Raw genomic sequence first — 25,501 nt, forward strand, 5'->3', positions numbered from 1 at the left:
ATGATTATCATTTTAACCAAAATAACAGCTTATCACAATGCCTAAACAGAAGCTTGTCCAAGGCCTTTGAAATGTTGAAGAAGCCTGATGGACTTAGATCCCCTCTATTGTTTAGGGGAGTATTTATTTTGAGGAGGTGCTATTATAACTTAAAAAACTCAGGAAACTCTCAGTTATACATTTGGGAGAGAATTCCTCTTTGCCAAAGCAGTTAGATAAAGCTCCCCTCAGGCAATGAGCACATGCGGCCTGGTGAAAAAAGGTGAATATTTATAACAGTCTCTCCCTACTTTTTCCTGGTGTCACAGGAACCTCGAAATTGGAGACAAATGTATATCCTTGTCTTGTTTTCCATCTATCCCCCTGGTTGAATTTCTAATACTCTTCTAAAAGAGGAAAGTGGGAAGCTGCTCTGGTGGCCTCAGAGACACCCCCTTCCATTACTAGTCTACATATTACAGTTTCCAGGTCAGCTGGTCCAGCTACAAGGGCCACTGCCTCCATCAACCCAACCTCAGGTAGACATTCCAGAAGCTGGCTTGTCATAAATCAGAAAAGACTGTGCTAAATGAGTCAAACCTAGATTCAATTCAACTCAGGCAAACAGGCTCACTTGAGTCACTCAAAAAGTATGAGTTTCCTTGTCTGTCACTGGATCAAAAAGGAGTTATAAAAAAATCAGTTGTTATGTATTTGTTGAGTGCGTAATAGAAAAATGTATCCAACATAACAAACTTCTGTTTTCGCAGATACTACTATCAGAATAACACCATATTTGTTTTTCTCTCTTTTTTACTGAGAAATAGTAATTGTACATATTTATGAGCTTCATGTGATATTCTGGTACATGCATAACGATGATCAAATCAGGGTAATTAGAATATCCATCACCTCAAATATTTATCTTTTTTTGTGTGTGTTGGAAACATTTTAAAGCTTTTTTTTTCTAGCCTCAGCCTCCCAAGTAGGTGGGATTACAGGTGTGCACCATGCCGGCTAATTTTGTATATTTAGTAAAGACAGGGTTTCACCATGTTGGCCATGCTGGTCTCAAACTCCTGACCTCAGGTGATCCAACTGCCTTGGCTTCCCAAAGTGCTGGGATTACAAGTGTGAGCCACTGCACCAGGCCTCTAGCTCTTTTGAAATACACAATAAATTATCGTTAACTCTAATAACCCTACTATGCTGCTATTGAACATTAGAACTTATTCCTTCTACCTAACTGTATGTTTGTACCCATTAACCAACCTCTCTTCATCCTTCCATGTTCCCACCCTCTGGTAATCATCATTCTACTCCCTAGCTCCATTAACATTGAATTCTCCAGAGCGAGTCAGGACTTCTGATTTCCATGGCAACAGAGAGGTCTCCTGTCACTGGACTTTTAAATCATGAGTCAATTACATGCTAAGAGAGTAATAGTCATTTTCTTTATGAGAAAATTTGGATTCTTACTGAGGTAGATGTGTGGTCTATGATTTCATTTTTTATTTCTGGAAGAAATAATATTTGTAAACTTTTTATTTAAAAAAATGAAAACAGCCTCTTTTTGAACTGAAAAACTGAGTTACTTATCCTTATACAATTTTCTGAAGGCAACATTGGATTTTAATTATTATAAGCTATACACTATCAACACAGAACCTGAGATATAAATAAGTTGGAATTTATTATGTGAGGCTTAGTTTCTTCCTCTTTCCTTTTGGATCTCTCTATGTGTAGTGTGCGCATTCCTTGTGCTCTGGATTCCTTGTGCTAAGCACATGTGGTTCAGGGTCATATCTTGCCTTCTAGAGGCAGATCCAGAAACCAGTCTCTCTTTCCTGTTCCCAGTGCCAACTTACATGAGGTTGGGATTCCCTTTGCACCTAGTCAGATGCAGGTATCTGTGAAAGAGGGAGTGTCTCTATGAGCTCTACACTTGGAGAGAAGCATTAGCAATCCCAATTGTGACTTGAGGTCAAGCCATATTTATTAATTTAGCTTCAGCATATATGGAGCTAATATTTTTATAATCTGTCTGACTCCTATGTCAATTTCCAAATAAGTTCCAAACTCTGAAAAGGAAAATGGCAGGGTTTGCTGTGTTTCATTTTTGTTTTTGCCATTTTATTTATTCATTTATTTATTTATTTTGAGATAGAGTCTTGTTCTGTTGCCCAGGCTGGAGTGCAGTGGCACGATCTTGGCTCACAGCAACCTCTGCCTCCTGGGTTCAAGCGATCCTCCTACCTTAGCCTCCCAAGTAGCTGGGATTACAAGCATGTGCCACCACACCTGGCTAATTTTTGTATTTTTAGTAGAGATATGGTTTCACCATGTTGGCCAGGCTGGTCTCGAACTCCTGACCTCAAGTGATTCGCCTGCCTCGGCCTTCCAAAGTGCTGGGATTACAGGGATGAGCCACCAGGGCTGGCCCTGTTTTTACCATTTTAATAAACTAAATACACTAAACAGGAAACAATGTGAAGTCACCTATTTTTGTACATTTTTGGGAATCCCACCATTAAGGATTTCTCATTGGCCTGCCTTTCTTCCTACTTAGTGTCCAGTTTTCCCCTCACCTTCCCTCATTCCCTGATTTTTACCCCTTCCTTCTAGGATTGTTAAATTTCTGGAACTCCAAATACTTTCTCTCTGTTCTACAAAGCAGTGCTTCAGCTTTTTCCTGCTCCTACTCCCAAACTTGCACATTCAAACCCATCAAAGGGAGGTGATGATATGTATAAAGAGCAATACAGTCTTACATGAACAAAGGGAAATTTACAGGTTCTCTATGTATAGATAAACTGTTGGAGATTATTCTATTCCACAGTTAGAGGACTGTGCTCTATTTAACCTCTCTGCAGATTAACAAAATGGTATAAAACCCTCATTTCATCTCATAACTGGACAATCTGGCAGCCTTCTTAAAGATTTCTTAGCAATATCTTCCAGTCCAGTCTTGCACAACATCAAATTATCTAATGTATAATACTAACTTTTCTTTCTCAAGTTCTTCAGGAGTTCATCATTACCTTTGGGTTGGCACAATCCTTTACTTGCTATTCAGAATTCATCATAATGTAGTTCCAAATTATAATTTCCAGTTTTATCTCCCAATATTATTTATGATAAATCTTTTTCTCTAGTCAAAATTTGTGGAAAATTATTTTTACTTTCCACGATTATCCCCTTGACCATACTCATTTTTCTAATTCTATCCGGCTTAAATTCTACTTCTTTATGAAGACCCCCCTGAGCAATCCAGCCTGTCATTTCACTTCTCTGAACTTTTGTACCCTTTTTACCATAACAGGAAATCTTCTAGATCTAGGATTTAGGAGTTGAGATTTTGAATATCCATATGAGAGAATTTTCTTGCTGGAAAATACCTTAGAGACCATCTAATTCAACCACTGATGTTACAGATGAGAACACTGATGTCCAAGGAAGGTAACTGACTTAATGGCAAAACTTAAACTGGAGACATTTGACTTTTAGCCCCATGTGATCTCTTCTCATGGCTTCCTGCTCACCAGCGCTGCACCAACCTCTCCTTACTCTCTCTAGCTGCTGCTTCTGCTGCTGCTATTTGTACACCAGCTGTACCCTGAGCTTAAGGCATCCCTTTCTTCTTAGAAGCTGTCAGCTTAGCAGATGCTGCAGAAATATTCTAACATATAGCTCTTACATTTAAATATTTCTCTTTGTATAATCAGAAGAACTGAAAAAGCCACAAGGAGAAATAGCCTTTGGACAAAATTGCTTTGAAGAGAGTTTGTCCAAAGAATGTTATGCCAGGAGAAAGTACTTATAGATTTATCAATTCATACTCTACAATCTATTCTTTTTTATATATAAGAAATCCTACAAAGATTGGGGAGAATTAATATTTACAGAGCATATCTGAGTATGTCTGATATTCTGATAACTATATAACTATGTCTGATATTCTGATAACTATATTCTGAGAGTTACCTGATAACTCTCAGATATTTTGATAGTTACTTTACATGAACTTATTTAATTTTCATAATCACTCTTTGAGATAGGTATTATCACCTCCTTTCTACAAATGGTGAAATAGATACCCAGAGATATTAAGTAAATTGTCGAAGTTTGTATAGCCAGGAAAAGGAAGGAGATGGGATTTGAACCTATGTGTACTTCTCTTCATGCCATGCAATGGGTAGTTATGTTTTGCGTGGTTGGTTATACCTTGGAGTACGGTGCACTGCCCAAATCCCCTCATATCTCTTTGAGTGTTCCTGTGTGCTCCTTCTTTCTGCATAATATGCATTTGCTTGCAAAGGCCCATACCTGCAACTTTTCTTTGGAGGACAGCCTTCAGACTACGAGAGCTATTTTACCCACTTACACAGAGAGCCAGAAGGTACTTTACATCCTCTGAAGTGGTACATAGCCAATGACTGACAGTTCAGCGATATGAAATCTGAATGCCTTCACTTGGGTTGGGACCAGTTCTGAGGTGTAACGTACACACTAGAGATCCCTGTGGACCAACTTGATGCTGCCCCCATGGGACTTTGCCTGTACTCGTATCCCTGCTTGGATTCTTCTCTTGTCCACTTCCTCCCATACCCTTTTATTTCTTTCTTGAGAACTTATTTAGTAAATTACTTGTACATAAATACTTGTCTCAGGACCTGCTTCAGGAAAACCCGCCTAAGATAGGGTGTCATGTCTTAACAAATAATATTTATTAAGCACTTATTGTATGTATGTTAAGCACTATGTTACATTGTTTATATGTATTAACTTATTTAATCCTCACAACAACCTCAAGAGCAGACACTATTTCTAATTTTACAAATGAGAAAGCTCAGCTTTAATAGCTTGCTGAAAGTCACACAGCCATTGGGTGTTAGAACTAAACCGAAACACTGGTCCATCTCCAAGTCACACTTATAATCCTTATGCTGCATTCCTTGAAGATACACCATTTTCCCTAGTAAGGAGACCAACTTATGGTCAATCAACCCCTCTATTTGAGGAAGAATATTGAAAGAAATGATTAAAATGCCAGTGCAAAAACCGGATTCTGACAAATTTTACAATTTTCTTTTTTCTAATGCAGAAGCTTAAACTTTTGTTACTGGGGAGCAACAGAAATCTTGTCTGGGAAAAACAAATTTAGCAGGTCATATAGTGATTATACTAATTCCTTAAATGTTTATGGTGTATTTCCTTTGTGATAAGCTGAGAAAATAAAAAGTTGCTACCCTTAAGGAATCCATAATCTTGTGAAGGCAATGTCCTAGTGAAGACCTATGACATAATCTCATAAGTGCCGTAATAAAATTATATGATAGCGAGGAGGAAAGAACAAGGAGTCATGACCCTAGGGATTCCCTAGGTGAGTCAGGGCTAGTGATGGAGTTAGAAAATGATGATATTTCAGCTAGGTCTTAAAGAATTGGTAGAATTTTTATATTTTATTTTACTCTGTTATTTTTATTTTATTTTACTATTCTATTTTATATTTTATGAAGGAAGAACACATACCAGAATTGTGTTTAAAAGAGAGGTCAAAATCACAGAGGTAGAAAATAGCCAACATTTCTACTTCTAATTAAACTTCCAACACGAAGAATTAAAAAATATATATTTTATACATATATATATACATATATACATATATACATATATATACATATATACATATATACACACATATATATATATGACACTTAGAACACTGCCTGACACATAGTAAGTGCTCAACAAATAGAGGCTATTATTATTATGTATCTGAATTCGGGAAGTAGACTCCTGACATTCTTTTGACATTAAAAAAATACTACATTATTTATGAAAAAGCTGGAGATCAACTTCTCATTTCCCATTTCACAGGTAAGGAGCTTTGAAGTTTCTACTCCATTCTAACAAGTAAAATGTTGAACACACTGAAAAATCAACAACTCTTCTTGGATATCTGAGAGAGGTGAGGACACACGGCAAACTGCTGCCCCCAAAATAGGAGCAGACAGGTGAATACAGGGTCTTAGCTTACTGGTGTATAGACTTAGGAGTGGAAACCTCCATGAGAACCAGTGCCAAGGTAGGAAATCTGAACTGTAATTGACTACTTGCTGGAAGCTCAGTGTGGACAAGTCTGAGAGTTAAAAACTCCAGGGTGAGCCAGCCATGGGCGTGGGGCAGGGCAGGTGCAACATTTATGTAAGTTTTACCTCCAGAAGCTTGACCAGGTTCTCATAGTAAATACTAGAAACAAACAAACAAACAAAAACTTTATGCTTCCAGTAGCAGGAGGGGGAAAAACTATTTAAAAATATGTCAGAGCACTCTGTTCTTAACAAGGCCTTCTCTCAGGAAAAGCTATTTAACCAGAGCCTAACGTGCTGGGGTTTCTTCAGAGCCTAACTGACTTGAAGGAAGGGAAATACCCAGCTCCAGCCAACTGTAGCCATCCTGTTCCATCTAAGGAGGGAGAAAAACCTGAGACACATTTGTAACATTTTCCAGTCCAGAGGCGTAGGCTCACTGAAAGACTAATCGTAGGATGATAGGACATTTTTGCTCTCCCCCACCCCCGACCTTACCACCACATTTTTACAGGTCTACTTGTGGCAGTTCCTTTTACTCAGTACATCATGTTTAGCTACCAAGAAAAAATTACAAGGCATACTAAAAAGCAAAACAACTACAATTTGAAGAGAGAGAGGAGGGATCAGAACCAGACACGGCAGGGATATTGGAATCATCAGACATGGCAAGGATATTGGAATCAGACCAGAAATTTTAAACAAAAATCATTAATATACTAATGGACAAAGGAAACAGCATGCAAAACCAGATGGGCAATATAAGCAGAGAGGTGGAAATCCTATGAAAGAATGAAAAAAATGCTAGAGATAAAAAAATATTGTAATAGAAATGAAGAATACTTTGGTGTGCCTATTAGTAGATTGGACACAACTTATGAAACAATCACTAAGGTTGTGGCTATATCAATACAAACCTCCAAAACTGAAAAGCAAAGAGAACAAACAATGCAAAAAATAGAAAAGAATGTCCAAGGATTGCAAGACAACTACAATAGGTGTAACATAGGCATGATGGGAATACCAGGAGAAGAAAGAGAGAAAGGAATAGAAGTCATATTTGACACAATAAAGACTGAGAATTTTCCCAAATTAACGTATGGATCCAGGAAGCTCAGAGAACACCAAGTGGGATAAATGTTAAAAAAAATTACACCTAGGCTTATCATTTTTGAACTACAAAAAATTAAAGATTAAAAAAATTCTCAATGAGGATTTTACCTATAGAGAAACAAAAAATTACATTTGACTTTCCTCAGAAGCCATGTAATCAAGAAGAGAGTGAAATAAAATATTTAAAGTGTTGAGACAAAAGAACCCCCATCAACCCAGAGTTCTGTACCCTGTGAAATTATTCTTCAAAAATGAGGGAGTAATAAAGAGTTTCTCAAACAAAAATTAAGGAAATTTATTGCCAGTAGTCCTGCCCTGCAAAAGATGTTTAAAAAAGTTCTTTAGAGAAGAGGAAATAATATAGGTCAGAAACTCAGATCTCTATAAAGAAAAGAAGAGCACTAAAGGAGGAATAAGTGAAGATAAAAACTTTTATTTATCTTATTTTCAGTTGTTCAAAAGTAATAGTAACAATAGATTATGTATGCTTATGGGTATATATTATAGATCATTTATATAGATAGATGTACGCTATATCTATCTACATATGTAGATATAACATATGTCTTTTTACATATCATATATATAATATATGTGCTTATATGTGCTTATATTTTAATGAAATGAATGACAGCAATGATACAAAAAATGAGGCAGAGGAATTATAATTATTTTGTATTATAAGGTACTCGCACTACCTGTGAAGTGATGTAGTGTTATTTGAAAATGGAGATGGATTAGTTGTAAGTGTATATTGCAAATTCTAGGGCAACCACTAAAAAAATACAAGAATCATAACAGATAATGCTAAGAAAGAAGAGAAAATAGATCATATAAAATCCTCAGTTAAAACCACGAAAGGCAGGAAAAGATAGGAAGACAAAAATAGCAACAAAAGAAAACAAATAGAAAAATAGCAAGGAAAACAAATAGAAAAATAGTAACAAATATGGTAGACAGTAATCCAACTACATCAATAATCACTTTGAACATCAAGTCTAAATGTACCAATCAAAAGACAGAGATTGTCAGAGCGAATCAAAAAACAAGATCCATCTAGATATTGTTTACAAGAAACTCCCTTTAAATATAAAGACATGTAAGCTTAAAAGTAAAAGGATAGAAAAAACTTAGGAAACTAGAAAAAAAGGGAAAATTTAATAAAACTGTGCAGAATAAAAGAAATAAGTAGAACAAAAAACAATAACATTTAAAACAGGACATTAATAGAGAAAATCAATGAAACCAAAATCTGGTTCTTTGAAAAGAACAATAAAACTGATAAGTCTGTAGCCAGGCTAAGAAAAAAGAGAGAGGACATAAATTGCTGACATCAGAAATGAGATAAAGGATATTACTACAGATCCCATGGACATTAGAAGGATAATAAGGAAATACTATGAACAGCTTTAGCTTTATGCCCACAATTTGATAACTAGATGAAATGGAGCAATTCCTTGAAAGTCACAATCGGCCAAGACTCACACAGGCACAAATAGACCATTGGAATAGGCCTGCATAAGTTAAGGAAATTGAATCAATAATTAGTAACTTCCTACAGAAAGCAACAAGTCCAGATGGGTTCACTGGTGATTTATACCAACATTTAAGAAAGAAATTAAACCAATTCTTGACAATCTCTTTCAGAGGTTAGAAGCAGAGGGGTTACTTTCCAACTCATTCTATGAGGCAAATGTTACTCTAAAACCAATACCAGACAAAGACATTATAAGAAAAAGACAATTACAGACCAATATCTCTCATGCAAAAGTCCTCAACAAAATATTAGTAAAGTGGATCAAAAAATGTATAAAAAGAATTACACACCATGACCAAATAGGATTTACCCTAGGTTTTTATCCCTTTATACAAGGTTGATTCAACATTGGAAAATGAATTAATCTAATTCATCACATTAATAGGATAAAACTAGAAAATCACATGATCATATCAATAGATGCAAAAAAAGCATTTGACAAACCAAACACCCATTCATGATAAAAATTCTCAGTAAACCAGGGATAGAGGAGCATTTCCTGAACTTGACAAAGAATATCTACAAAAAAACCCACAGCTAATATTTTCCTTAATAGTGAGAAATCAGAGTTTTTCCTCCAAGATCAGAAACAAGGCAAAAGTGTCGCTCTCACCACTCCTCAACAACATACTGGTAATTCTAGTTAATGCAATAGGAAAAAAAAAGTGGGTGGGGGGAGGGTGCAGGAGGGAGAAATAAAAGATATACAGATTGGGAAGGAAGAAATAAAATTGCCATTGTTCACAGATGACTTGAGTGTCTATGTAGAAAATTTGAAAAAGTTGACAAAAAATTCCGGGAACTAATAAATAATTATAGTAAAGTTGCAGGATCCAAAGTTAATATACAAAGGTTAATCACTTTCCTATACACCAGCAATGACCAAAAGGAATTTGAAATTAAAAACACAATATCATTTACATTAGAACTGAAAAAAAGAAATAGATATAGTCTACCAAAATATTTATATGATCTATATATGGAAAGCTACAAAACTCTGACGAACGAAATCGAAGAACTATAATGGAAAGATATTTCATGTTCATGGATAAGAAGATTCAATATTGTCAAGATGTCAGTTCTTCCCAACTTGATCTATAGATTCAAAGCAACCCCAATCTAAATCCAAGCAAGTTATTCTGTGGATATCAACAAACTGGTTTTAATATTTATATGGAGAGCCAATACCCAGAATAGTCAATATAATATTGAAGGAGAAGAACAAAATTGGATTATTGACACTACCTGACTTCAGGACTTACTACAAAGCTATAGTAATTCAGACAGTGTGGTACTGGCAAAAGAATAGGTAAATAGATCAAGGACACAGAATAGATAGCCCAGAAATAGATCAACAAATATGCTTAACTGATCATAACTGATGACGAGGGAGCAAAGAAAATACAATTAAGTAAAGATAGTTTGGTGCTAGAACAACTGGACATCCACATGCAAAACAAAAAAGAATTTAGTCACAAACCTGACACCCTTCACAAAAAAGTTAACCCAAAATGGATCATAGACCTAAATGTGAAATGCAAAACTATAAAACTCCTTGAAGATAACATAGGAGAAAACTTAAGTGACCTGTATATGGTGATGACTTATTAAATGCAGTACAAAGGCACAATTCATGAAATAAATCATTGATAGGCTGGATTTCATCAGCATTTAAAACTTCTGCTCTGCAAAAGACAATGTCAAGTGAATAAGAAGGTAAGCCAGAGATTGGGAGAAAATATTTGCAAAAGACACATCTGAGAAAGGACAGTTATTCAAAATATATGAAGGATTCTGAAACCAACCTAATTAAAAAATGGGCCAAGGACCTTAACAGACAACTCACCAAAGAAGATATGCAGATGGAAAATAAGCATATGAAAAGATGCTCCACACCATAGGTCATCAGGGAAATGCAAATTAAAACCACAATGAAATACCACTGCACACCTATTTGGCCAAAAACCAGAATACTGACAAGATCAAATGATAGCAGTAATGGAGCCAGAAGAACTCTCATTGGCAGGAATACAAAATGGCATAGCCACTTTGGAAGACAGTTTCTTACAAAGCTAAACATACTCTTGCTATATGATTCAGCAATTATATTCCTTGGTATCTATTCAAAAGAGTTGAAAACACGTCTACACAAAAACCTGCACATGGATGATTATAGCAGCTTTATTCATAATTGCCAAAACTTGGAAGCAGTCAAGATATCCTTCAGTAGATGAGTGGATAATTAAACTGTGGTACATCCAGACAATGAAATATTATTTACCACTAGAAAGAAATGTTACCAAGCCATGAAAAGACATGGAGGAATCTTAAATAAATATTACTAAATCAAAGAAGCCAATTTGAAAAGGCTGCAAACTGTAGAATTCCAACTATTTGACACTCTGGCATTCTGGAAAAGACAAAACTTTGGAGACAGTAAAAAGGTGAGTGATTGCTAGAGACTGAGTAGGGGAGGGTGAGGATAAAAAGTCAAAGCACAGATTTTTACTTTGTATGATACTATAATGGTGGACACGTCATTATACATTTGTCAAAACACATAGAATGTACAACACCAAAAGTGAACTCTAATGTAACCTATATGTAGTGTCAATGTAGGTTTATCAATTATAACAAATATATCACTATATTTGGTAGGGATGTTGATAACGGGGAAGGCTATGCACGTGTAGGAAACTGGAATATATGGGAAATCTCTGTACCTTTTTCTCAATTTTGCTGTGAACCTAAAATTGCTTCAAAAAAATGAAGTCTATGAAAAGCTGGGGGTTTCTAGTCCACAGTGGATTCTTGCTTATTCACAGAAGCTTAGCTCAGTTTGGATTACCCAGGTCTTTTTTTTTTTTTGAGACGGAGTCTCGATCTGTTATCCAGGCTGGAGTGCAGTGGCACGATCTCAGCTCACTGCAACCTCTGCCTCCTGGGTTCAAGCGATTCCCCTGCCTCAGCCTCATGAGTAGCTGGGACTACAGGCATGTGCCACCACACCTGAATAATTTTTGTATTTTTAGTAGAGACGGAGTTTCACCATGTTGGCCAGGATGATCTTGATATCTTGACCTCATGATCTGCCTGCCTTGGCCTCCCAAAGTGCTGGGTTTACAGGCATGAGCCACCGTGCCCGGCCAGATTACCCAGGTCTTTTACTCCTCCTCTCTCTCCCTGTCCTGCTAGCTTGTTTGTCCACACTTGACACATTAGTACTTATAGCCTATATCTATTTATTAGGAGTGTTTCCAGTTGTAACACCTGATAAATAGTGGCTGAACCAAATATGGATTTATTTTCTTTATAAGGCAGCCTGGGCTGGTATAGTAGCTTAATGATGGCACTGAAGACACAGGTTCTTTCTATATTTCTTCACCAACCTTGGATTGGTGGCTTTTTACTCATCATAAGATGGCTGCTGCAGCTACAGAGGATTGTGGTGGCCCCAACAATGTCTGCTCTTTTATCAGAATAGCAAAAATTTTTTTTTTTTTTTTTTTTCTGAGACGGAGTCTCGCTCTGTCGCCCAGGCTGGAGGGGCTGGAGTGCAGTGGCATGATCTCCGCTCACTGCAACCTCTGGCTCCCGGGTTCAAGCGATTCTCCTGCCTCAGCCTCCTGAGTAGCTGGGAGTACAGGCACACGCCACCAAGAGCCTCAGAAAATTTCAATTTCCACTGATTCACTGTATCTTCTGATTCTGTACATCATGCTATTAAAAGTGTGGTCTATGGTCTGGGCACAGTGGCTCACACCTGTAATCCCAGCACTTTGAGAGGCTGAGGTGGGTGGATCACTTGAAGTCAGGAGTTCGAGACCAGCCTGGTCAACCTGGTGAAACCCCGTTTCTACTAAAATTACAGAAATTAGCCTAGTGTGGTGGGCGCATGCCTGTAATCCTAGCTACTTGGGAGGCTAAGGCAAGAGAATAGCTTGAGCCTGGGAGAAAGAGGTTGCAGTGAGCCAAGATATTGCACCACTGCACTTCACCCTGGGAGACAGACCAAGACTTTGTCTCAAAAAAAAAAAATGTGTGGTCTATGGACCAGCTGCATTGCTGCATTGTCATCAGCGGGAGCTTGTCAGAGATGCAGAGTTTCAGGCATTATCCCAGACCTACTGAATCAGAATCTGCATTTTAACAGATTCTCAGATGATTCATATGCACATTAAATTTTGAGAAGCACTGATGTTCACCATATTGACTATAATGGCCAGACTATGCCTTTATTTGTTTGACTTGGATGTAAATGCATTATTATAAATCATTTCTCTGCTATGGTCAAATAGGCTTATGGTGGCAGCCCTGTCACCCACATAATCCTTCATGCTTGATCTACTTTCTTTACTAGGCATTCACATCTTTGCATTTCTCTACCCTGCATGGCCTTCCTTCTTGGTACAGAGTCAGCTGTGCCATTCATATCTTATTTCAGCTTTTGAATTATTCTTGTAAAACCTGCTCAGACAATTCTCTTGACACCTGGGGGAGGGATGGTTGGAAGGAAAGGTCCCTCTTTCAATGAAATACTTGCCCAACTAATTATTGGTTGGGCTGCTTGTTTTTCTTCTTTCTACATATATGTGCTTCAAAGTAAGCAAGTTGAAAGTTATTATTGAGCTCCTTATTTAGTGAAATACAGTGTTTATGTAATGGGTTTTCCCTTTAGATAGAAATTTAATGTTTCTGTGTACTTTGAGATATTTTATTCAGAAGATTGTCACAGAGCAAATCAATTTTAATTTTCTTTTAGACAAAGTACCTGCCACACAAGTCAATAAAAAGTTTGCTCTGTTTTTTTTTGTAAGTAAATTCTTTTGACGGTTATTTAAGACAATATGTTTTTAAGGGAGAAAACTTCATAAGGTAATAATATACTTCATAAGGTAATAATATAAAATAATATAAATAATATACAATGTTTAAATAAATAATTAATATATAATATAAAGAGCATACAATGTTTTAAAATTTGCCCCTAGATTTTAGAAAATGCAGTTAATAAATAACGTGCTTCTTCATTCACTTGTTGATAACTCTTACCTCAAGAACTGGATAAAAAGTTTGAATGACTGAAAAATTGGAAAGCTGATATAAACAGAATAAAGGCCAATTGGGTCTAAATGAACTGCTCAATTAAAGACAGGACAAAGACTAACATAGGGTTAACTAGGAAAAAAGTGTGAATTTTGTAATATTAAGCACAAAATGTAGAGTATTTCAGCACCTCCATACCAGTATGCATAAAATAGAATGAATACTATCCTTTGGGAAGTGTTCTTTATTTCTATGATTTCAAAGAAGTTTTCTTTCAGTGTAGGATTCAAGAGTAGTATGAAATTTAGAATATGCAGAGTTGCCAGAAAGATAAACACTGGTCAAAAATGTTAGAAACTTCACAATGAGACACTGCTTCACACTTGCTAGGAAGCTATTATCATCAAACGAACAAAACAAAAAACATAAAATAACAAGTGTTGGCAAGGATGTGGAGAAATTGGGACACTCCTGCATTGCTGGTGGGAAAGTAAAATGATGCAGCAATCTTGAAAAATAGTATGGTGATTCTTCAAAAATGTAAACACAGAATTACCATATAATTCAGTGATTTCACTTCTGGGTATATACCCAAAAGAACTGAAAATAGGAACTTGAACATATATTTGTACACCCATGTTCATTGCAGCATTATTTACAGTTAACAACCAAAGTGTTCATTGATGGATGAATGAATAAAAAAAGTGATATATATGTGCAACTGAATATTATTCAGCCTTATAAAGGAAGGAAATTTTGACACATGCTACAACGTGGATGAACCTTGAAGACATTATACTATGTGGAACAAGCCAGTCACAAAATGACACAAATATTGTATGGGTCAATTTTTATGAGGTACCCATAGGAGTCAGATTCTTAGAGACAGAAAGTAGAATGGTGGTTGCCAGGAACTGGGGAGAGGTGAGAATGGGAAGTTATTTTTAATGGGTAGAGTTCTAGTTTGGGAAGATGAAAATGTTCTAGAGATGGATGGGGGTGGTGGTTGCACAAAAGTGTGAATGTATTTAGTGCCACCGAATTGTGTACTTAAAAATGGTTAAAAAGGTAAATTTTATTTTTTATATATTTTGCCATAAGGAAAAATTTAGAAACTTAAGAGGATGAAGGTTTAACATTTTTTATTATCTCACATGTTTAAGTTAATGAGTTAAACACTTACCACAGTGCTATTGCCTTTATTAGGTAGCTTTATTAGGTAGGTTGGTGTCAGGTACTGGTAACCTCAGTTTTCCAGGGTTACCAATAGTCCAACAAGCATTTGCTGAGTGCCCTACTGACTATTAACCAGGCCCTGTAGTAGGCCTTAAAGATACAAAAAGAAGTTAAATATAGCCCTTGACTTTAGTGAGGTCACAGATTAGCATGGAAGACAGACATGGAGATAAATGACTGCAACTTAGTGTAATGCAACGTATAACAGAAATATATACGACATTCTGGTTGAAAGAGCAGGCTCTGGTACACACTGCCTGAATTTGAATCCAAGCTTGATTACTGTTACCAGTAGTGTGATCTTAAGCAAGTTACTAAATCTGTGCTTTAGTTTCTGTAAAATCAGGGTAGTAATGATTCTTACCTCACAGGATTGTTGTGAGGATTAAATGGGTTTTTATTGTGAAATGCTTAGATTCGTGCTTAACATGCGGTAAATACTTACTAGATCCCAGCAAAGACTGAACAAGGAAGTGTGGGAAGGTCAAGGTACAGCTAATTTCAGGAGTGGTCAAAACCAGGAACTTACACATTCTCTCTCTCTCCTTTGTTTCTACTTCCTTTAGTCACTTCCCTTCTCTCTTATGAAGGCTGACCTTGTGCATATGACAAGAAACGGAGCCAAGAACAGAAACTGAGTTTTATGTTTTAAAGCTTCTCTCACCGGAAAGGAATGGATTCATTCAGTTTCTTAGGCGAATACTTTGATTGGCCTGGCTTGGATTAGGTACCCACCCCTTGGTCAATTACCAGAGTGGGAGGGGGATGAGATACTATAATTGGCCCATCATGGGTCACATGCCAATCTCTAAACCAATCACCTGTGGCCAGAATATGGGGGTCATATGAGAAAAAAGTTCTAAAGTCCTGGAGATCTGGATGCAGGAGGCAGTTCTCATCCAGAAAGAAAATAACCTAAAATTACCTATTATCATCTTTATACAGTATACTTGTCTTATTTCTCTAACAAAATTGTAAACTTCTTTGAAGCATCAGTCATGCCTTATATTTTGCCTTCTTTCATAATTAAGGATTTTTAGCAGGTATTTACTGATTGATTTATTGTCATGTAGAACACACTGGGTCTCATAAGAGACAGAGGAAGAACCACTGTATTAGAAACCTGGAGAAATGGTTTCTGGGTCTAACTTTGCCACCTCTCTGACCTTCTATAATATGATGTGGCAAATTAAGATATTAGAATAGATAATTCCTAAGATTCTTTTCAACTCTAAAATTCTATTAATTTTATCAGGATTATATTCACTAATTTTTAAAAAATAATTTTGACTTATTTTAGATTCAGGGGTACATGTGCATGTTTGCTACATGGGTATATTGCATCATGCTGAGTTTTGGGGTAGGAATGATCCCATCACCCAGGTAGTGGGCATAGTACACAATAGGTATTTTTTAACTCATGCACCCCTCTCTTCCTCCCTAGCGTCTATTGTTCCCATGTTTATATCCATGTGTGCTCGATGTTTAGCTCACACTTAAAGGTGAGAACATATAGTGTTTGGTTTTCTGTTCCTGCATTAATTTGCTTAAGGTTATGGCCTCCAGACCCATCCATATTTCTGCAAAGGGTGTGATTTTGTACCTTTTTATGGCTTCATTGTATTCCATGGTGTATATATTCCACATTTTCTTTATTTGGTCTACCATTGATGGTCACCTAGGTTGATTCCACGTATTTGCTATTGTGAATAGTGTGGTGATGAACTTACGAGTGCATGTGTCCTTTTGGTAGAATCATTTCTTTCCTTTTGCTATATACCCACTAATGGGGTTGCTGGATTGAATGATAATTCTATTTTTAGTTCCTTGAGGAATCTCCAAATTGCTTTCTGCAGTAGCTGAACAAATTTACGTTTTACTGACAATATATAAGTGTTCCCTTTTCTCTGCACCCTTGCCAACATCTATTGCTTTTTGACTTTAGACTGGTGTGAGATGGTATCTCATTATGGTTTTGATTTGCAGTTTTCTGACTACTGGTGATGCTCAGCATTTTTTTATATGTTTGTTGGCCACTTATATGTCTTCTTTTGAGAAGCATCTGTTCATGTCTTTTGCCCACTTTTTTTTTGAGACGGAGCCTCACTCTGTTGACTCCAGGCTGGAGTGCAGTGGCATGATATCGGCTCACTGCAAACTCCACCTCCCAGGTTCAAGCGATTCTCCTGCCTCAGCCTCCTGAGTAGCTGGGATTACAGATGTGCCTCACCACGCCCTGCTAATTTTTGTATTTTTAGTAGAGACAGGTTTCACCATGTTGGTCAGGCTGGTCTCGAACTCCTGACTTCGTGATCCACCTGCCTCGCCCTCCCAAAGTGCTGGGATTACAGGCGTGATTGCTCGCTTTTTAATGGGGTTGTTTTTGGCTTGTTGAATTAAGTTTCTTATGCATTCTGGATATTAGGCCTTTGTCAGATGCATAGTTTATGTCATTCACTAAATCTTAACTCTTTTCAATTATTGATTGGCTGGTATTTTTGACCCTCTTGTTTAAACAAAATTATTTTTTAAAATCCTGAATTTTTAAATGGCAGTCAGACTTCTTATATAGAACAGAATTCCACTCACATCTGTTTCTTTAGGCTGCCAGCACCTTTCTCCTAGGTTGTTCACATACATGGCTTCCTCCTTTTCACCTTTGCTTTTCTTCTCATAAGCAGAAAAACTGGGAAAAAATAAAAACTAAAAGGTAATAATCATAGACTGAGAGTTTGAAATACCCTAGGTCACTTTCACGACCCAAAAAGCTTTGAAACGGACTGTTTGGAAAGGGTTTTTGGAAGTTTGGAAGAGGGCTACTATGGGTTGAATCTTGTTACCCCAAAAATTCATATGTTGAAGTCTGGACCCCTAGTACTTCAGAATATAACTTTATTTGAAAATAAAGCCATTAAAGATGTTAATTAATTAAGAGATTATACTGGTGAAGCTCCTGTTTCAATATAACTAGTGTACTTATAAAATGGTGAAATTTAGACATAGACCCTCAAATAGAGACAACACCACATAGACATGAAGCAAGGGATCAGGTGATGTGTCTATAAACCAAAGAATGCCAAAGATTGCGAGCAAACTACCAAAAGCTCGGGGGGAAAAGGAATGGAACTAATTCTGTCTCACAGCCCTCAAAAACTCGGAAGGAATCAACCTGCCAACACCTTAATCTTGGACTCCTATTTTCCAGAACTATGACACAATAAAATTCTGCCATGTTTGTGGCATTTTGTTACAGCAACCCTAGGAAACTATATAGGGACCAAAATTTTGCTCCCTGATCATACTTTAACTGTAAAATTCTGTTAACTGAGTCTTTGCCTTAATTATAGAGCTTAGAATTACAAAAATCTAGGTTGGAACCACAATTTTCCCCAAAGAATCAGAGACTCATCAAACAACTTCCATCTCATAAGATTAAAAGGAAAATGTAATAGATTCTTAAACATGCAATTAAAGCACTATGGTAGGGATGCCCTCTCTCACCACTCCTATTCAACATAGTGTTGGAAGTTCTGGCCAGGGCAATTAGGCAGGAGAAGGAAATCAAGGGTATTCAATTAGGAAAAGAGGAAGTCAAATTGTCCCTGTTTGCAGATGACATGATAGTATATCTAGAAAACCCCATTGTCTCAGCCCAAAATCTCCTTAAGCTGATAAGCAACTTCAGCAAAGTTTCAGGATACAAAATCAATGTACAAAAATCACAAGCATTCTTATACATCAATAACAGACAAACAGAGAGCCAAATCATGAGTGAACTCCCATTCACAATTGCTTCAAAGAGAATAAAATACCTAGGAATCCAACTTACAAGGGATGTGAAGGACCTCTTCAAGGAGAACTACAAACCACTGCTCAAGGAAATAAAAGAGGATACAAACAAATGGAAGAACATTCCATGCTCATGGGTAGGAAGAATCAATATCATGACAATGGCCATCCTTCCCAAAGTAATTTACAGATTCAATGCCATCCCCATCAAGTTACCAATGACTTTCTTCACAGAATTGGAAAAAACTACTTTAAAGTTCATATGGAACCAAAAAAGAGCCCGCGTCGCCAAGTCAATCCTAAGCCAAAAGAACAAAGCTGGAGGCATCACGCTACCTGACTTCAAACTATACTACAAGGCTACAGTAACCAAAACAGCATGGTACTGGTACCAAAACAGAGATATAGATCAATGGAACAGAACAGAGCCGTCAGAAATAATGCCACATATCTACAACTATCTGATCTTTGACAAACCTGACAAAAACAAGAAATGGGGAAAGGATTCCCTATTTAATAAACGGTGCTGGGAAAACTGGCTAGCCATATGTAGAAAGCTGAAACTGGATCCCTTCCTTACACCTTATACAAAAATCAATTCAAGATGGATTAAAGACTTAAATGTTAGACCTAAAACCATAAAAACCCTAGAAGAAAACCTAGGCAAAACCATTCAGGACATAGGCATGGGCAAGGACTTCATGTCTAAAACACCAAAAGCAATGGCAACAAAAGCCAAAATTGACAAATGGGATCTAATTAAACTAAAGAGCTTCTGCACAGCAAAGGAAAGTACCATCAGAGTGAACAGGCAACCTACAAAATGGGAGAAAATTTTTGCAACCTTCTCATCTGACAAAGGGCTAATATCCAGAATCTACAATGAACTCCAACAAATTTACAAGAAAAAAACAAACAACCCCATCAAAAAGTGGGCGAAGGACATGAACAGACACTTCTCAAAAGAAGACATTTATGCAGCCAAAAAACACATGAAAAAATGCTCACCATCACTGACCATCAGAGAAATGCAAATCAAAACCACAATGAGATACCATCTCACACCAGTTAGAATGGCAATCATTAAAAAGTCAGGAAACAACAGGTGCTGGAGAGGATGTAGAGAAATAGGAACAGTTTTACACTGTTGGTAGGACTGTAAACTAGTTCAACCCTTGTGGAAGTCAGTGTGGCGATTCCTCAGGGATCTAGAACTAGAAATTCCATTTGACCCAGCCATCCCATTACTGGGTATATACCCAAAGGACTATAAATCATGCTGCTATAAAGACACATGCACATGTATGTTTATTGCAGCATTATTCACAATAGCTAAGACTTGGAACCAACCCAAATGTCCAACAATGATAGACTGGATTAAGAAAATGTGGCACATATACACCATGGAATACTATGCAGCCATAAAAAATGATGAGTTCACGTCCTTTGTAGGGGCATGGATGAAATTGGAAATCATCATTCTCAGTAAACTATCGCAAGAACAAAAAACCAAACACCGCATGTTCTCACTCATAGGTGGGAATTGAACAATGAGAACACATGGACACAGGAAGGGGAACATCACACTTCGGGGACTGTTGTGGGGTGGGGGGAGGGGGGAGGGATAGCATTGGGAGATATACCTAATGCTAGATGACGAGTTGGTGGGTGCAGCGCACCAGCATGGCACATGTATACATATGTAACTTACCTGCACGTTGCGCACATGTACCATAGAGCCTAAAGTATAATAATAATAATAATAATAATAATAATAATGATAAAAAGAAAAAATAATAATAATAATAATAAAATAAATAAATAAATAAAGCACCATGGTTCCTTTTCACAACTTTTCAAGGACATAGAAGCAACACTTTGTCTTAGGTTTATTTTGGTTTTTGATTATGGGGAATCAATGGGGGAAATCTAATTATTTACTCTAGGCAAATGTTTTTGTTCTTTGGTCTAATCAGAAGATGAGAGGTGACAGTGTGTTAGCAGCCCTCGTTTGCTCTCAGTGCCTCCTCGGTCTAGGCATCGGCTCTGGCTACACTTGAGGAGCTCTTCAGCCCACGGCTGCACTGTGGGAGCCCCTCTCTGGGCTGGTCGAGGACAGAGCTCCCTCGACTTGTGGGGAGGTGTGGACGGAGAGGCGCGGGAACCGGCCATACCCCCGGCGTTCGCAGGCCAGCGCCAGTTCTGGGTGGCATGGGCTCCGGGGGGCCAGCACTTGGAGCAGCCGGCCAGCGCCACCGGCCATGGGCAGTGAAGGGCTTAGCACCTGGGCCAGCAGCTGCTGAGGGTGCTTCAGGTTGCCCAGCGCTGCCTGCCCACCTGCCCTGTGCTTGAATTCTTGCAGGGCCTAAGCCGCCTCCCCACGAGGCAGGGCTGGAGACCTGCAGCCCATGATGCCTGAGCTCCCCACCCCGTGGGCTCCCATGCAGCCGAGCCTCCCTGACAGGCACCGCCCCCTGCTCCACAGCCCCCGGTCCCATCAACCGCCCAAGGGCTAACCTGTGCAGGCGCAGCACAGAATGGGCGATTAGCTCCACCCACGGCCCCAGCGCTGGGATCCCCTAGGGAAGCCAGCTGGGTTCCTGAGTTGGGTAGTGTCTTGGAGAACGTTTATGTCTAGCTGGAGGATTGTAAATGCACCAATCAGCACCCTGTCAAAACAGACCAATCAGTGCTCTGTAAAATGGACCAATCAGCTCTCTGTAAAATGGACCAATCAGTAGGATGTGGGTGGGGTCAAATAACGGAATAAAAGCAGGCTGCCCGAGCCAGCAACTGCCACGCGTTGGGGGTTCCTTTCTGCGGTGTGGAAGCTGTGTTGTTTTGCTTTTTGATGTGAATCTTGCTGGTGCTCGCTCTTTGGGTTTGCACAGCTTTTATGAGCTTTAACACTCACCATGAAGGTCTGCAGCTTTGCTCCTGAAGCCAGCGAGGAACCTACAAGAAGGGACGAATTATTGCAGATGCGCTGCATGTAAGAGCTGTAACGCTCACTGCGAAGGTCAGCCTAACTCCTGAAGTCAGCGAGATCATGGTGAGAAGAAACTGCGGACATGCCATCTTTAAGAACTGTAACACTTATTGGTAGGGTGCCCTGCTTCATTCTTGAAGTCAGTGAGACCAAGAACCCACCAATTCCAGATCCAAAGAGATATAAAACAAGTAGACCTGTACTACCGGTACTATTTACTGGTATCATTAATAGTTCCAATACTACTGGCACTACTCACGCACCTCACTCCTTATCAGCAAAAGGCCTTGATTCCTATTTCACGAAGAATATAGAAGCTCCTAGACATGAACTCTCTCAAATGCTTGCCTTCATGACTATTTTTTTCCTTAATCATCAGAGAACACTGATCGTTACCTTTGTAAAGGGTAATGTCTGTGCACTTGTGCTCTTTATCCTCCATTCTCTCTAAATACCTTGATGTTCTATTTGTCTCCTCTCTTTTTTATGTCCTCTTCTCTACTGGTTTCCTAGTGCTCTCCCCGGCCCCCACCACCCACCAACATAGAAAAATGATACAAACCTTTGTTATGTTAAAGAAAATGCAGTAACTTGGATATATTGTTACATCCGAAGAACAATTTGAAATACTTGTATTGCTAGATCTCTCTGTAATAGGTTGTTGCTGATCATCTCTCTTTGTTGAAACTGCCCCTTTTGTTGGTTTTCATGATGCGCTTCTGATTACATTTACAAAACTCTGGCCATTCCTTTTCAGTCTAGCTCACAATGCCTCTTCTCGTATCCACTCCTTAAATGTTGGCTTTTCTCAGAGTTCATTCTTGGCTCCCTTCTCTTCCCCTATCTGTGTTCCAGTTGGTGATCTTCCCTCCCACGCATGGCTTCAGTTATCCTCTGTATGCTGACGATGACCAACTGCACATCCAGCTCACTTCTGAACAGCAGCGCTAGGTGCAAGAAGTGGTAGAATATATTTTCAAAGTGTTTAAAGAAAATTAAACGGTGTTTTTAATTATCACTTACATGTTTGCATGAAGTGGATACTAAGACGCAGACCACCTAACACACAAGTTAAAAGCACTGTTGGAGGAAATTATCCAGTTAGAAGCAAATAAGATATAGGAAATAAATATCAGTAAATAATTTAGTAAAATTCCTTGTCTAAACAAGTAATGAATGACAACAAAAGTCTATCAATGTTTAAACTTTAGAAAACACCAACATGAGTCAGGTTGGTGTTGGAGTCCAGAGAGACCAAAGAGCTTACTAAGGCATTTCTGTTGAAAGTGAAGGGGATAAGGAAAATATAGCTACTGACAAGCTTTAGAATTCTATTACTGTAGGAAATAAATCAGTGAATACTAAAGATAAGAACAGAAATTGAGAAAAATACCAGAAGACTAAAAATCATAATGTGTAATTTTCAAACCAGCAGAGTAAAACTCAGTCTATCGAATAGATATTAGGAAAGGAGAGAAACAGAAGAAACAAAAAGGAAATGCGGAAAATGGAAGAGATAAATGCAAGAAATAAATAATAAACCTTTGTGAATTAAACTCACTTTTAGTAAGAGACTCTCGGTATAGACTTTTAAATGATGCAATAGTATAAGGTTCATAGAGAAATACTTAAAATGAATGTAACAATTCCCAAATTACCTACGTGTAAAAGAAAATGTATGAAAGTTAGGATATTTGTAACAGGTAATGAAAAAGAAAAAACCAGTTGACCCTAGAATATTTTATTCTGCCTCATTATAACTCTGCTCAGTGGCTCACTAGCTCAAAGATTGCCAACTCTGTTCTACGGAACTCTTTGTCTCTATCTTGATTGCTCTCAGTATGTCCTGCAAGTCAGTCTAAGTAAAAACATGATTCACACCTGTTGCTGCTTTTCACAATCGTTATCTATTGCCTATAGGATAGAAGTCCAAGATCACTGTCATGTTTTTCAAAGCCTTGATTTGTATTGGCTACTTCCCTATTGCCTCTGTACCCTTGACCCTCCTGTTATCTCCTTTTCATGCTTTGGGATGAAACATATGCACTTTTCTAAATAAAGCATTGTAGTTCTCGTTTATGTACCTTTGCCTATTTGGATCTTTCTGGCTGGAATTTCCCTTGTTTATCCATCAAGACTTTGAGGAGGTACCACCCTCTCCATGATACTGTCTCCTTTATACTCCTATATTTATATGACATTATATTACATCACATTACATTACTTTGTTGCTTTATCCATATCCCCTACTAAATTGTAAACTACTGGAAAACAGGGACCACGTGGTCCCAGCCTCCAGCACAGTGCCTGTCATGTGGTACAGATTGTTCTCCATGAATAGATGAATCCGAGACAACAAATTCTATGTCTCAGGTGCTAGACAGTGTTAAGACTCAGACCAAGAGGTAAAAAACAAAAATTTAGGAAATAGGTTCTGCTTACAAAGGTTACAATAAATGATTTAGTTAGCTCAAAAAGGAAATTAACATAAACAAGTTATTGTCTGAAACTTAATTGTACTGTATGAGTATTACACTTAGGCAGCACTCCGATGGTGGCATGTGAAAGAAAACCAACTCAAATAAGTTAGTTAAATGTACGGTATATGTAAAAAATATTGGGCTTGTCTCAAATAGCACTGTAAAGGTGAGGCTGCCCCTACAGCTCAGGTTCAAAGGGAACTGGGAAAACTGGGGACATGAATGTAGCCAGCGTTCTGACCGTCTCTTGGTCTACTGGCCTCACCTCTTATATCAGCTTCCCTCTTTCAACAGGAAAAATGGACAGAGAGGAGCCCCGAGCCTTACAACACATAGTTTTTCTGTCAGAGACATTGATCTTCTTCACTGGTTCCTGTTGAATAAGTCTTGGAGAAGAGCTCTGATAAGTCTTCTGACTCAGGTGCCCACCCAGGGTGAATTGGTGATAGCTAGGAGGGAAGGGGCAGATAGCCAAAGGTATGAGAAGTAGGGCAGTCTCAATTCTTGACATGCAAAATGAGGTCCTCTAGCATCATCTGGAGTTTATTAGACATAAAGAATCTTGGGCTCCTGAACTTACTGAACCAAAATCTGCATTTTAACTAGCTCCCAAGTGATTCATGTACACACTCAAGTTTAAGAGGCATAGAACACATTAACCAGGAACGACAGTTCTCTATTTTTTCTGAGACTGGGAAAATTAGTACTGGTTTTAAGTTGTGGCAAGAGGTGTTTCAAGGAAATGTTTGCAAGATAATCTTGTGTTTAAAACATAGAATACAACAGTACCTTGAAAAGTTTTGGAATTTTCTTTTGGTAGAAATTTTACAGAGAAATATTCACTATTTTTGTCTGGAATAGTTTGTCATATATGCAAAGAAATAGACATTCAAACTTACTTTACTCTCCCATCATTTCTGTAATAAATTTATCTATTTTTTTTAAACAAATTCACCCCAGAGACTAAATACTGGCACCTGGAAATACCTATTTCCATACCAGTGACTTATTTCCTCTTTGGGCCTCACACTAATTATGTTTTCTCCACATGATATTGAGACTCCATCTCAAAAAAAAAAAAAGGAAAAGAAATAATAAATAAAAAATGAAATAAAGTTAGTAACAGGTTTCTTAAATTTACCAATCCTTTTTTCTAGCTTATTCCAGGTGAAGTCTAGAAAATGCTTTTTGACAGTAAAGAATTTGTTATTTGGTTGAGTGGAGCAAAAAACATTTTCAA

General features: G+C 37.8%; 1 protein-coding gene and 1 long non-coding RNA gene across 2 annotated transcripts in view; one reads left to right on the forward strand and one right to left on the reverse strand.

Moving 5' to 3' along the window:
* The window catches only part of CLCA4 (chloride channel accessory 4), a 60,199-nt gene extending 38,787 nt beyond the window's left edge, over positions 1–21,412 (reverse strand). Inside the window, exons 1-2 of the mRNA XM_054531705.1 lie at positions 21,310–21,412; positions 17,593–17,689 (exon numbers count right to left, since the gene is read on the reverse strand). Coding sequence (XP_054387680.1) covers positions 17,593–17,643 — 51 coding nt within the window. The 5' untranslated portion in view covers positions 17,644–17,689; positions 21,310–21,412. The remainder of the gene's footprint in view (positions 1–17,592; positions 17,690–21,309) is intronic.
* A 167-nt stretch (positions 21,413–21,579) lies between these two features.
* LOC129050227 (uncharacterized) lies at positions 21,580–25,159 on the forward strand. Its single transcript, XR_008513832.2, has 2 exons — positions 21,580–21,844; positions 22,637–25,159. It is a non-coding gene; the product is annotated as an uncharacterized LOC129050227 (long non-coding RNA).
* Positions 25,160–25,501: the final 342 nt, after the last annotated feature.

Source organism: Pongo abelii, chromosome 1, assembly GCF_028885655.2.
Source record: "Pongo abelii isolate AG06213 chromosome 1, NHGRI_mPonAbe1-v2.0_pri, whole genome shotgun sequence".
In the NCBI taxonomy this organism is placed as follows: Eukaryota; Metazoa; Chordata; class Mammalia; order Primates; family Hominidae; genus Pongo; species Pongo abelii.